The sequence below is a fragment of the Hydra vulgaris genome, chromosome 03 (genome assembly GCF_038396675.1).
Source record: "Hydra vulgaris chromosome 03, alternate assembly HydraT2T_AEP".
NCBI classification, from domain to species: domain Eukaryota; kingdom Metazoa; phylum Cnidaria; class Hydrozoa; order Anthoathecata; family Hydridae; genus Hydra; species Hydra vulgaris.
In genome coordinates, this window is record NC_088922.1 from 51,475,001 (window position 1) to 51,489,926 (window position 14,926).

Sequence of the window (14,926 nt, forward strand, 5' to 3'; positions counted from 1 at the left end):
TCATCAGTGTTGTTTTTTTTTTTTTGGGGGGGGGGGTAAGACCTCCTCTTAGCATAATAAATTTTGAAATTTTTTTTAATCTTGCTTATATATTTATAGCAAAAAAATATTAATATAGCAAAAAAGATTTCTAAAATTTAAAATAAAATTTTAAGTTTTCTCATTTTATAGATATTATATGCGATTATTCCATATAATGCCTGCAACTTCAACATATGCTAAAGACGTTTACACTTATAGACGTTTGTACATAACGCTATACATATGAAACTAAAAAGATCTTAGACCACTAAAACATAGTCATAAAAAAAAAAGTTTATTCTTATGATTATGATTAAAAATTAAAGGATAATATTAAACACTAATCTAAAAGTTAAGCCAAAAAAATTTTGCGCATCGACGTCAGTTTGTGGCAAAATAAACCTTTATGCGTCAAGTTTCTTTTTGCATTTATCTTACATTTTTTGATTAATTTTAATTATGTTTCATACAATTGCACATAAAGGTATAAAACTGGTACAAATATATCATTTCACGGATAAGAGTTTGTATTTATTACAATAGTAATAAATAAATAGTTTTTGTCTTTATTAGAATATATCCCATAAAAATATATTTCATATATCTTTAATAGAAGAAGTTTTCCTAAAAAATTTAAATAAATCTTTTTTCTAGTATGATTTTCTAGTTTTTTTGCCACAAAGTGAAGCCACATACGCAAAAAAAAAATTGTGGCTTCAACGATTTACGAAAAAGCAGCATTTATCATTTTTAATGGTCATAGAAGCAAATAATTTTAGCAATCAGAAATTATCAAGAGAGGGGCAAATCTAAAATTGAAGTTTTAAATTTTCCACTTGGATGTCAATGTTTCATGTTTTTTCAATCTTGTCAGTTTTTAAAATATAATAACATACATATAAAAAATCAAAACAAAATAGCTTGAGCAAAAAAGACTTGTAATTATTAGAAAAATTAACTTTTATGACATACGATCCTGAATAAAATGTTATATAAGTGGATTTTTTACATTTTATAAACAATATATATAAACAATTAACATATTTGTTTATATATGTATATTGTTTATATAGGGATGGTTAAGCGCAACAAAGTTTAAAAAAAAATTACTTTATATTAAAATTAAAAAATGATTTATACAATGTTTCTTTGCAAATACCAATGCACTATACTTAAAATAGTGCACTGAACAGCCATAAAAAAAGTGCACTGAACAGCCATTACTTTTAATTTTTTGTGTTTAGTGGCTTTTGTTAAAGACTTTTAAACTTTGCGCCAAATTATCTCATTTCAACATATTCATTGTATCATCCATACTGCAGGTGTTTAGAAACGCTTCAAGGTAAAAAAAGTCAATTTTGACTTTTTTACAAAATAAACCAGTTTAGATGTCTACAAACATTATTGAATATATACTTTCAGAGAGTTCTGAAAAAATTCATAAAAATTATTTGTTTCAAAAAACGTTTTACAAAGAGTTTCTCCTAATAATTTTTTTTTAATTGTGTTCTTCTCATAATACATAATAGGCGTATTAAGGCGTTTTGAAAAACGACTGCAGCATACATTTATAGTAAAAAAAAAAAAGTAGCAAAAAAAACTTTTAATTGTCAAAAAGAAAGTTTAAAATTCTTTTCAAGCTACGAGCTTATTTTTTTTTGCCTTCACAGCAGCACTTTCTGGAGTAGCAGGACTGTCTTATTAAGTTTTTTCTTTATTAAGTTTCAGACAACTTTTTTTCAGACCATCCGCAGCTTATTAGGACTAATTACCTGAGCACATTAATAACATAAGTATCTCAATCATGACACATACGCAACAAATTTTTTCTCCTAGTGTTTTACTGTTTTTAGAAATTTTAGCTTTTATATAATCTTTTTGTTAGTTAAAGTGTATAATATTATTACATATGCTTGTATATAATCTCTATAAAACTTCAAAAGTGTTTTGTATTTTAAAATAACAAAAAAAAATTGAAAAAAAAAGTTGTCAGTGGTAGGACTCAAACCAAGCTTACTTGTTCAGAAGCTCAGCTCGCTATCCACTCAGCCATTAAACAAAAATTTTTAAAACTAAATAATGATTTTTTGAACGGAAATAAATGTTATAGATCAAAATTAGGGAGAGCTTGATGCAATGCAATTTTCAAGTGAAAATCAAACTGTAAAACTTGATAAATGTTTCAGTATGTTTTACGATTACTTAATTTGAAGTATACATGGTACTATATTTGCATACATGTTCGTTCACATTTTCTTATAAAACAAAGTGCTGCAACTCTTTCTCGTTACTACCTTGGTTGCAATGGCTGCCAAGGGTTCCATGTCAAACATGCTCGAATGAACACTAACACTACTACTAACACTATTAAGTTCTGCAAATAATATATATATATATATATATATATATATATATATATATATATATATATATATATATAGTTACTGTAGCAATTATTATCTTGAAACGTTTTTTTATTTTATTTTTTTATATCATGTTTGCAAATTGATTAGTAAGATATATAATATAAAAGGGTTCGAACCATTAGTTTATTTTTTCTCAATATAACACCAGAGTTAAGCAAACATAATGGATAAATATAATGCCAAATATAATGGTTAACTAGCATTATATTCACTTAACTTTGGTGTTATATATAGAAATGTTTATAAATGTTTTGAAATATTTCAAAATCCTTTATAAAACATTGCTTTACCCCATAATTTTTGTATTAAATGCTACACAATACCTGAGTAACTAATTAATTTAAAAGTTATGGGGTAAAGCAGGTCAGATTTGTGTGAATTTTTTTGGAATACTTTTATTAATTTTAATGCAACATAATAACCTTTTAGTTGAATGACTTACTTAAGCAATGGCTCTAGTATTCCACATTCAGTAACATAATTTCTAAATTCAGCACTATCACCAGCAATATTTCCAAGAGCCCAAACAGCCTAAAAGCATACTAAAACAATTTTAAACAACTTTAAGTGTTAATATTTTGAATTTATTTTGAATATTATTATTACTTAAACATTTATTAAAGAATTTTATCAAATATTTAACTAGTTTGAGTAGTTTTAAAACTTGTAATGAAATGTCAACCAACTCTTTTTTGTTTTAAACACACTGCCAATTAAATATCTAATCAACTTTTATGAGATTGTTTAAAAGAAACCAATAATGGTTAAGTGTTTAAAGAAAGCAAAATTTTATAAACTCTTATCCAGTTATTTAAAAACAGCTATAAAAAACTTTTAAGGACTTTTTGGGGGAACTCCCATGTTTTTCTTTGAATTTTAGTCTTACTTGATCTTGGACATCTTCATAAGGTGAAGATAAAAGTTCTATAAATGCAGGAACTGCTCCTCCTTCGATAACAAAACGTGTCTGAATCGATGTTCCTGAAGCAATATTAGTTAATGCCCACGAAGCTTCAAACTAAATAAAAAACATATAACCGTAATATACAAACATAATAAAACAACCAATAATAACTACAATATATTAATATTACAAAACAATACAGTTTTATTACACTTATTTAGATTTTGAGTTTAACTGGCATAAATCTTTTTGCAACAAGCCGTTTAATATTTCAATTATTTAATGACATTATCTACAGAAATGAACCTTTAAATTTTCATTTATATTTTTCAGGTGCATTTTAATGTCACATGAATTTTTTGTAAATGTTAACTTCTATGTATGGCGCTTATATTTGAAGATGATATGAAAAGTACTTCCTAGTTTGTAAACAAATTTGACACATTGATGTCATTGATTGAAAAAAAGGAAATGCAGCGATAATGACCTAGATCTGAAGAACATAAGAAAAGAGAGTTTACTTAATTTATCACATAAAGATATATAGTGTCAGAAAAAAATATCACTTTTGATAAATGTGCAAGATAACTATTTGCAGTATACATGGAATTTCTATGAAGCAAGTTAGACATTTAGTTGTTTTACAAAAAGCAGCTCATAGGTCACTGAGATCTATGAAGAAATCTGAGAGATAACAGTGCAATGCATTACATTGTGATACTTTAATTAAAGTATGGGAGCATATGGAGTCATTACCTATCAAATATGTGACTATATTAAAGATGCATTATTTTATTATTTAGATGAAAAACTCAATGTGAAAATTATGCACAAATTATACAAACAAAAATCTGCACATACAAAAACTCTGAAACACGAACCTTGACAAATAAGGCCACTGCGCAGAGAAACAAGTTGAGAAAAATTTAGAAACTAAGATTGATTCGGTTGAGATTGATTAAGAAACTGGCACTATTGAACCAAGAAACTGTGGTATCTTTGGATTCCTATGACAAAAGAATATCCCAAAAAGAGCAATTTTTGGTATGTATAAAGTATAAAAAGGTTTGATTTAGCAAATGCCTATAGTCATGGCATGGTCATATGCCACATAGTTGATGATGACCAGTTTAAGAAATGTTAAACCATTTTAGGTGTCACAGTCAAAAATAGAGGACCAGATGATAATGCACATTATCCAAAAGTTATTGACTAGGCACTTAATGTTTTACCGGAATATGATTTTGACATCTATATAGCTGTTGTTACCTTTAAAGGCTACAATGCATATAATTCATGTGAATGTAAAACATCTATATAATGACATTTGTGTGTTGGTTATTGATCATGAACATTTTGGTTCGCATATTGGTACAAAGACCAAGTCTGTTCAAATATTTTTGTTTTATCGTGCAACTTTCAAAATTCTAATTATTCACCTAATCCTCCATGAACCCATTCGATCCAAATAAAATTCTCCCTATCCTCTATCAATAAAGTCAGGACAACCCTTACAGTGTACCACTACTAGGAGTTGAAAAAATGTATTTGTTAATTAGAAAGCTTAGCTAAAGACAGTCTTCTACTTGCATTGACCATTTGTATTAACTTTAAAATATATTAAACTATTTATATAACAAAAAAAAAAAAGAAAAAAGAAAAAAAATTGACCATGAGTATTAACTTTGAAATATATTAGAGTATTTATATAACAAAAAAAAAATGAAAAAAAAAATGTGAAAGATTGTTTTATTGTGACATAGTTATTCTGCATTTGATTAGATATTTTACTGTATAGAATTTAATTAAATGGTACATAAGTATATAAAAAAAAAGTTTTATGACTTTTACTAGTAGAATAATTAAACAGTACATAAATATATAGAAAAAAAGTTTTATTAGTAGAAAGTAAAAAGAAATCATAGACATTCTTTTTAAATTATTTTCAAGTCATTGAAATGCTATATAAACAACTACTTTTTGTTAAAGCAATATTGCATTAGCATATAATGCTTCTCTCTACTGTTGACTTGTTAACCTTTAACTTTTGTTAACTTATATAACAGGTTCTACAGTGCATTAGATGGAAACAATGAGGCAAGAGCTATTGCTCTTGACAAATCACTTTTTTTTTTAACCAGGGATTTACCTTTAGACCAACAAGACTGAGACTTATAGCCCCACAATATTTGGGGCCACAAAATCATGAAAAGTTGAATACCCTAGCAAATTGAAAATTTTTTTTTTTGTCAGAGCTTTTAAAGAGCTATTATTAAAAAATAATACTTTAAAGGGAGTTGTTATCTACCAATTATTACCAAAGGAAATAATTACTACACAACAACTCCCTTTAGACAATTATTAACATTGCAGCCTTGTAACTCTCTTGGATATTAATTCCGAACAAAGAAACTCCAAATTAGGAGTGAATGTATATAAAAGCCATAGCGCTCAACTGAAGAATTATAGAATCATGAACAAACAACAAACAGTTGTTTGCTCATGTATCTATAAAATAAACTATATAATGGTTTTTCATTCAAAATAGTTATGCAAAATATTTTTGAGGGCCCTGAAAACTGATTAAGCCTTGGGAAGTTGTAAATCCAGCTCTGTTTTTTACATAAACTCTAGAAAAAAATTATAAAAAACTATTATAAAAAAACATAAAGAATTTTTTTCAAGCTATATTGATATATAATGAATATATATAAGAGATATAAAATTTTCAATCCTTTGACAAATATTTTTTTAAATCTGGTAAAAAAAAAAAAAAAAGTAATTTTTTATTTGCTTCAAAAAAAATCTTTTACCTGCAGAAGATTATTATCAACCTGATACAGAAAGTAAATCAACCGAGGAACAATGCCTGCCTCTATCACCTCATTGATTGGTGGATTTGGATCTAAAAAACAAATAATATATGTAATAACACAAAATTTACTTAAAAAACACATTACAATAAAAAGTATAACTAAAATTTGATGGCTACATTGACACATGACGATAATTAAAAATCATCAAAATATTTCCAAAATAATTGTGATAAATAAACAACCACTAGATATAATGCGATAAAGAAATATGACTGATTACATGATTATGTGACACTACATAGAAATAAGTTTTAAAACATTTGAGCTATATGTACTACAATAAAAAATGTAACACTAATTGAGTGCCATTGCAGAGCAACCTTTAAAACATTTATGTCAAATGAATGTTTTAAATACCACAATAAATACTGAAAAAAAAAACTGTCATGTAAATACCTTTAGACAACAGTTTTCGAAACATTTGAGTTGAATGTAGTTGAGCAACTCTGTCATCAGACATTATTTCTTTGATCAAGTCTGGAAGTGCTTCCATAAACTAAATGATTTTTGGTTTAACATTAAAATAAAAAAAAATGTATTTAGTTTTCAGAATACTTTTAAAAGCTTTTACAGAAATAATTATGTAATTGAGGTGTTATCTATTTGCAATTGTGAATATTGCTGAAACCAAGAAAAAAGTTTTTAGCTGTTATACTGTATCTGAATTTTATTCAAAACATTAGAAATAAATATGGTTAGATCACAATCAACGCAAATATGAGGTTCCCAATATTTCACATAGTTTTTGGTAGTTTGTGTAGTTCCTGGTATTTTATATGGCTTTTGATATTTTATACATATATAATTTATATTTTATCATATATAATTTCTATTTTATTATATATAATTTTTGTTGTCTTGTGTAGTTCCTAATAATTTGTACAGTTCCTGGGATTTTGTGTTGCTTCTGATGTTTTTCCTGATATTCTGATGTGGTTCTTGATATTTTTATACAGCCCCAGATGTTTTTTTTTAGTTCTTGATATTTCACCTTGTCTGATGCATAGTAGGACTTAATCCTTTAGAGAAAGAGTTTACATAGTTGCAACTATTTCATATAATTTTTAACTTATAATACACTTTTTGATATCTTATCTAGCTCCTGGTCTAGTCAGGTCAGGATCATCTTGATCGCCCTCCTACTAGTAACATGCAATTCAGTACTACCTGAACATAACCTGCTGCATCGTAGAATTTAATCTTTTGAGGCTATGAGAAAAACTTAAAATACTTACTCTGTCTTGGGCTCATGATTGAGTAAAGTCTAGAGATAATGTCTCAATAAAAATACTCATCTTAAGCAGATATAAATTGCATTTAACTACTCTCTTGTAGAAAATCTCTCAAGTGAAAATTTTTTAGGGGTAATAAAATAATTTTTGTCTACATTGGTTGGCAACCTGTGGTTAGCAAGCCGTATGCGACTCTTTTAATCAAGGTAAGTGGCTCTTCAGCTGATCCAAATTATAAATACTTTTTTTTATTAAAACTATAAAAATTTAATTTATTAAGTAAACATTTTATCAAATAAAAGTTTTAACTCAATCAATAATAGTTTAAAATTATATTAAAATAAAGTACCTAGTTATTCATATGATACTGCCAACTTTCATTAAAACACAAGCTTAGTTCCACAAAAATGCATGCGCGGATAAAATTTGCACAGAAAAGCCAAAATATTAGAATTGCAACGAAATACGCAACATTCATCCTTGAAATTCAATAAATAGATACAATCTTCAAATACTCTTACAGTAGCTAGCATTTACGTTTTTTCGAGAAATAATGAAACGTGGAAAACCTTTTACAAATGGAGATTTTATAAAGAATTGTTTTTTAAGCATATCTAAATACTGGCTAACTTTGATTCCGTTCAAAGGACAAACCTGTGGAGAAGATTTTAATTCCACCATACTTAAATATTCTAGAAAAAATGAAACTTATCCAAATAAAGTAATAAATATTGCTACAGATAGTACAAAGAGTTTTTTCAATACTTCATTACACCAAGAAGCGCTGTGTGCACAAACATTTCCTTTGGAGATCCAAAACGTAATGAATTTGGTAGTAAAAATAGTCAATGAAATAGCTGTAAAACCATTAAATAATCCATTGGCTATCTGGGGAGGAAGGGGGGAAGATAGGGCTGCCCTTAAAAGTTTCTCAAATTGAGTATTCCTCTCAGGAAAGCTTATTCAACAGTTCAACCAACAGTTGTAAAATGTTAGAGTTTTAACAGTGCCATTTTACACACGGAAAATATTAGTGCTTTTAGTAAGCGCAGTCAAGGCCAAATAATGGGCTTTTTTCGCAATATTGAATAGATTAACAGGAATGAGGCCACTGCAAAATTTATTGTTTAGAGTGTTATACATTATCTGTTATTGAGTTGAGTTCTATATTAATTTAAAACATGAATGAAATATTAAACAGAAAAAAAACATTATTACCATCAAACTGTTTCAATCTTTTTATCATTTACTTTACAAATATTTGTGGTCTTTAAAATACCTTTTCATCTATTGAATCTCATCTCGGGAAAAATTTACTAGACCTACTTGCTTTTTGAAACTATTGAAATCAGCTGTTTTATCTTTGGAACATAGAGTTGATGGCAATTATTCTTTGATTTGCAAATACTCTAACAGTCACATGCTTGGTCTGATTATATACTTGCGTATTAATTCACTTATTTGTCATGAAATCAGTATTAAACAGTTTAACAACTTACCCTTGGGTTTACATACAAAATGCAAATTCAATCTTCTTGTTCTACTGCTGAGTTGTTATTATAACAAAAACGTTGTATTGTGCATTAGATGGAAGTGGAGAAATAATGCTGTTTACCAATTTGATACTAATCGGTTTTTTCTTTTTTAATTGTTATTTTAAGGTGTAGCTATAGGGTATAACTGTCATCTATTGATAGATAGTAAGCTGCTGCATCTATTGATAGATAGTAAGCTGCTGCAACTATTGATAGATAGTAAGCTGCTGCAACTATTGATAGTAAGTAAGCTGCTGCAACTATTGATAGATAGTAAGCTGCTGCAATTAGAAATAATTTACATGTGGTACTTCCATGCGATGTGTACCTTTTTACTTGTGTACTCCTTTAAGAGCAAACAAAGCAGTCTTGATGGAATTTATTTTTTATCAAATTTTCAACAATTTTTATTAAAATAACAAACAAAGTTACTTACAGAGCCATCGTCAATGTTAAGAACATTATTTTCAACTCCTTGAACCTCAACATTTCTTCTTTTTGATAGCTATTGTGAAATGTCAACAAAAAAAAAAATTATAAAACTTTCATTTATTCAGAAAAGCAATATATAAAACATTTTCAGTTTAAAAGTATTAAAGTTATCAATAACTTGTTTAATAAATTTGAGTTTTTGCTTAAAAAACTTTTAGATACCTATTAAATAGAAAAGAACTGGCTATTGCTGCAACTTACTGGTGTATAACATTTTTGTTTATAGATTACTTAATTTTACAACTTTTTCTTAACATATGATTGGTTGATAGACACTCATGTTTTACTGCCAAAAATTTATAAACTATTGTAGCATATTTATTTTAACTTATGTATTATAATATAGAAAGTTATAACCATTGAATATGGATTTTACAAATAGAAAGGATTGACCCATTTTTTGTACAAAAACAAATAAATAGTTTTTAAAAGCATTTATATGTTCATTGAGCATCCATGGAATACAATTGCTAGAGTTTATAAGCCTCTTATTTTGGAAAGAATGGAGGAGTGTTAAGAAAGAAAGGGTAAAACCTCATTTTGGAAGGGTGGAAACATTTAAACATTAAAATATTATCAGATCAAATTTAAAATCTGTTGATGAATATAAATTTAGTTTAGAATAGTGCGGTAGTTTAGAATAGTTTTAGAATATGCGGTAGTGGTGTAAGGTTGGTGTTTCGGAGTTATAGAGTTGAGAGAGGGTTATAACCACTATTAAGTAGCCTCCTCATCTGTAGTGGCCTTCTCGGCCTTGAGGATTAAGTATAAAATTATTTATCTGATGAAAATTAAAATTATTACACTCTAAATTATCACATAATAGTTTTTAAATTATGTAATGAATTATATATTTTATATATTAATTACTTTAATATATTATTCACTTTTATTGTGGAATTTTTAATTGTTGTAATTATTCTTAAAATGCTTACATTCTATTACAATAAAAATATATAAAACATTTTTTAAAAGCAGTAAAAACCTTTATAGCTCTTTGTCAAAATTTTTATCAAATAAGTAATGTTGTTAATAAATAAATTGATAGCTAGTGTCACCTTATGTTAATGGAAAACTTTTCATATGAAGATTTTAAAGAAGCATATATATATATTTTCATATTAGAACTAAGTCTTTTAATATCATAAAAATGAGGTCTTTGACTCTTTTAGTTTTTATTGACTTTTATTGGTTTAATTTAATTGGTCCAAACTAAATTAAACCAATAAAAATAACTAGACCAAAGTCAAAAGCCATTTAAAAGTTAAATAGTCTTTGTCTTTGGTCTCTTTAGTCTTTTGCTCTCATGCAGTTTATAAAGAAATACAGATATAAATTTGTTTAAAAAAAAAAAAACTTGAAAACCTCTAACAAATTGTAAAATTATTTTCAAGTATAATATTGTAACTTCTAGTTATTTTTAAGTATTGTAATCACTAGTTAAATAATATATTGGTTATACAGGGCTTTATGTTTTCAAAACTTTAATGTGTTTACACAAACAGAAAAGAAGAAGATGAATAATGAGAAGATGGAGGAGTCATTTTAAGAATAATTAAGCATTTTAAGAATAATAACAACAATTAAAAATTCCACAATAAAAGTGAATAATATATTAAAGTAATTAATATATAAAATATATAATTCATTACATAATTTAAAAACTATTATGTGATAATTTAGAGTGTAATAATTTTAATTTTCATCAGATAAATAATTTTATACTTAATCAATATAATTTAGAGTATAATAATTTTATATTTATTAGTTAGTCCAATCTAATCAAAAACATTTACATTTAAATTGGCACTCTTTTTTAATTTTTTTTTTTTGCATTAACCATGCCTTTTAAAAGCATTGTAGTTTATTATGCAGTTGATTATTTTTTTTTTATAATAATGACCTTGTGTTTTTCATTTTAGTGACAATGATAATTATATTTTTGAGAGAAAAATTTATACTTTTGCAAGAGCTGTAAATTGCTTCCGTAAACCATTTTAGGGGAGTGGAGCAAGAGCAAAAGCAGAGATGCATATACATATATGTACAGATATTAAATTAAAAAACTTGGTTGCAAAGTCATGGTACTGCATGAACCCAAAAGTATTGGTCTCTTTTAAGACCATGAGATTAAATAACTTGATTTTGTTCAAAATTTTAAAGCAAAATTTATTGATTTAGGATTTCATTGGGGTTTATAACAAGTTCGTGTGTAGTGGAATTTTATTTTATTTTATAACAAGTATGTAACTATAAATTTAGTTTAACTTTAAACAACATAATATAATCTTCAAACATCATAAAAGTCTATGCAAACCAAAACCTCAAATTTTTAAGAAAACATAATAACCTGCTCATCTCGTTTTGTTTTCCTTAACTGAACTCCAACTTCTTCTCGTCGCCTCCTTAATTCTTGAGAATCAAAGGACTGATTTTTATATTTATTTATTCGTGTAGCCATTTGAGCTAAATTAACTTAAACTAATATAATATGTGTATATAATATATACATCAGGAAGAAGAGGTTCTTCCTAATGAACCTACTGAGGGTAAAGCATGCAGTATATATATATAAATATATATATATATATATATATATATATATATATATATATAATATATATATATATATATATATATATATATATATATATATATATATATATATATATATATATATATATATATATAGCTTCATTATTTTATTGATGTAAAAAATGTATTGTGTACTAATAATACAAATGGACTGCCTCCGAATACAGCGGACCTCATCGGACAACATTGGATAAACAGCATACAAATTAGGACGTCTATTAGACGAAATCAGAATATAGCGAACTCTACTGAAGTCCAATGGACCATAGCGAGCAGACCAACAAAGCAATTTTATACTTAAAACCTAAATTTGTATATACTAAAAAGTTACATATTTTGAAATATTGTAAAGTAGGTGGCGTTTGACTACATGGTGATATTTCACATTAAGTATAAAAATAAAAATAGATCAAATAATTAGAAACTGGAATGGAATGCGATTGCAATTTTATTTACGACTATACTGCATGGTTAATCATTATTTTGTTTATTTTTCTTCTTGTTTGAATTTATCACGCCTTTTTTTATGCCAATGCTTTAACGTTAAAAATTTTAGCGATAAAAACTTCTATTCTTTTGGTCCTCGATTCAATATACAAATTTTCAATAAATTGATTTCAATTTTAAGTTATTTAAGTGCTGTTTAGATTTGTTTTTTAAAAATAAAAAAATTTGTGTTTATAGCTGAGGAGTGGACTTGCAAAAACAGGTAATTCACTTTTTTAATAAAAAAGACTTAGCAATATTTTTTTGTAGTACTAATACTCCTACATCTTTACAAATAAAGATTAAATTTAAAAGCCACTATTTTAATAACATTTTACCTGCATTAAATTATTCAGTTCGTGCAAAACCAGTTAAAAAAAATTGTTGTCAATGCAAAACAAGACAAAAATTTTATCTAATCAACATTCTGTTTTAAAAATGTTTTAAAAAATTGGAGGACGTTATTTAAGAAAAAAATAACATACAAAAAAACTCACTAAAATTATAAAAGCCATATTTAAACAGTTACAAAAGCATTAAAGTTACTTATTTTCTAAGGCAGAGGGGCGTTTTCCACAATTATATTGATTATTAAAATCGTCACTAGTCAAGTTGACTTCATGAAGTATTTTTGAAAACCAGTTAGAAATAAATTTTCAATTAAAACCAGATAAAAAAAATAATTAGCATGCAAAACCAGATAGAACGTTTTTTCATTTTGTAATAAAAATAAGATCAATAGAGCACAATTTTTAAATTTTCGTCTTCGACATTCTTTTAATGATATCTATTGTTTAGCTTTTACTGGAAAATATTTTTTGCCATTATCTCAGAATGAAAAAATAGTGAATTATCTGGTTTTGCAAGTTCACTCCTCAATCGTGACATAATTTTTGAACAACTTTTTGACACTCTTATTTCAAGTACGAATAAAAATGAATAGAATTAAAAACTCTGAAAAAAAGATTTTCAGAGTTTTTACTTCTATTCCCATTTTTTGTTTAAGTTTTTTACCCTCTCCTTTCTTTTTTATTTTTGTCTTGCACACCCCGGTGGAAGTAGGTTTAAACCAAAAAAAATGCCCAAGGGTAATGTGATACTTTTTTGGATCGTACTAACCTCTACTCTCAGAAAATTACACTAACGAAAAAAATTTCGGGTCCCAAGAAAAAAAAAAGAATTTTTGTAAACTAAAAAAGCCATTATTTTAGCTTGTATGTTCAATAATTTTTTTATTTGATTATGAATTTTTTGATTAAGACTAATACATAATTTAAAATCTTTAAAATATTCACAATAGACTGGCAAACTTTTAAATGTTTTTTTTTTATGTCAAAATTTATCAGGAACATATATGTAATGTTTTATATTCTTGTTTATATTAAAGAGAATTAGTGGTGGTTTTTCTTTAACATTTATATATATATATATATATATATATATATATATATATATATATATATATATATATATATATATATATATAAATATATATATATATATGTATGTATGTATGTATGTATGTATGTATGTATGTATGTATGTATGTATGTATGTATGTATGTATGTATGTATGTATGTATGTATGTATTGAATTCAATAGATATAATTAAATAATTGTTGCAATACAAATATATAAATAATTAATCATATAAATAAAATTCAACACACACACACACACACACACACATATATATATATATATATATATATATATATATATATATATATATATATATATATATATATATATATATATATATATATATATATATATATATATATATATATATATATATATATATATATATATATATATATATATATATATATATATATATATATGCATATATATATATTGAGCAGCCGTGGCGCAGTGGTTGGAGTTCTGGTTCAGAACCCAGATGTCTCGGGTTCGATCCCGGCTCTAGCCCAATAAGCGACATTGGTAAGGAAGGAGACGTGAACTTCTAATTAAATGTTCTCCCGCGGTGCTCCGTGATAAGACCGTAAGGACTTCTGGGAGCACTTAAAAAATGAAAAAAATAAAAATAAATAGTTATTAGGATATAGTTTAGAATATCGTTATTTCAATTCTAATTGAATCTAGTGCTACGGATTTTATTTCATTCAATTCCTCATGCGGAATTAATCTCTGAGGGAATAGTTTTGCAAAAATTATAGAAAGTTTTTCATTTAGTTCTCCAAAGCTTTTTAAAGGGAATTGCTTGTGTTGCAATCGTTAATCTTTATTCTAAATGAGTTTTAGAAATGATTATCGTGAGGGATTTTGTAACAATTATTACAATATATTTAAGGAAATCTATGAAAACCAACTACAAAAGTCAACCACTAAACC

At 26.2% G+C, this 14,926-nt stretch overlaps 1 protein-coding gene across 1 annotated transcript in view; it reads right to left on the bottom strand.

The window, feature by feature from the left end:
* Window positions 1-11,969, bottom strand: part of LOC100207449 (importin subunit alpha-7) — a 40,136-nt gene extending 28,167 nt beyond the window's left edge. Inside the window, exons 1-6 of the mRNA XM_065793587.1 lie at window positions 11,837-11,969; window positions 9,431-9,499; window positions 6,624-6,723; window positions 6,165-6,256; window positions 3,334-3,465; window positions 2,890-2,978 (exon numbers count right to left, since the gene is read on the bottom strand). Of these exons, the coding sequence (XP_065649659.1) occupies window positions 2,890-2,978; window positions 3,334-3,465; window positions 6,165-6,256; window positions 6,624-6,723; window positions 9,431-9,499; window positions 11,837-11,947 (593 nt within the window). The 5' untranslated portion in view covers window positions 11,948-11,969. The remainder of the gene's footprint in view (window positions 1-2,889; window positions 2,979-3,333; window positions 3,466-6,164; window positions 6,257-6,623; window positions 6,724-9,430; window positions 9,500-11,836) is intronic.
* Between the last annotated feature and the right edge of the window lie 2,957 nt (window positions 11,970-14,926).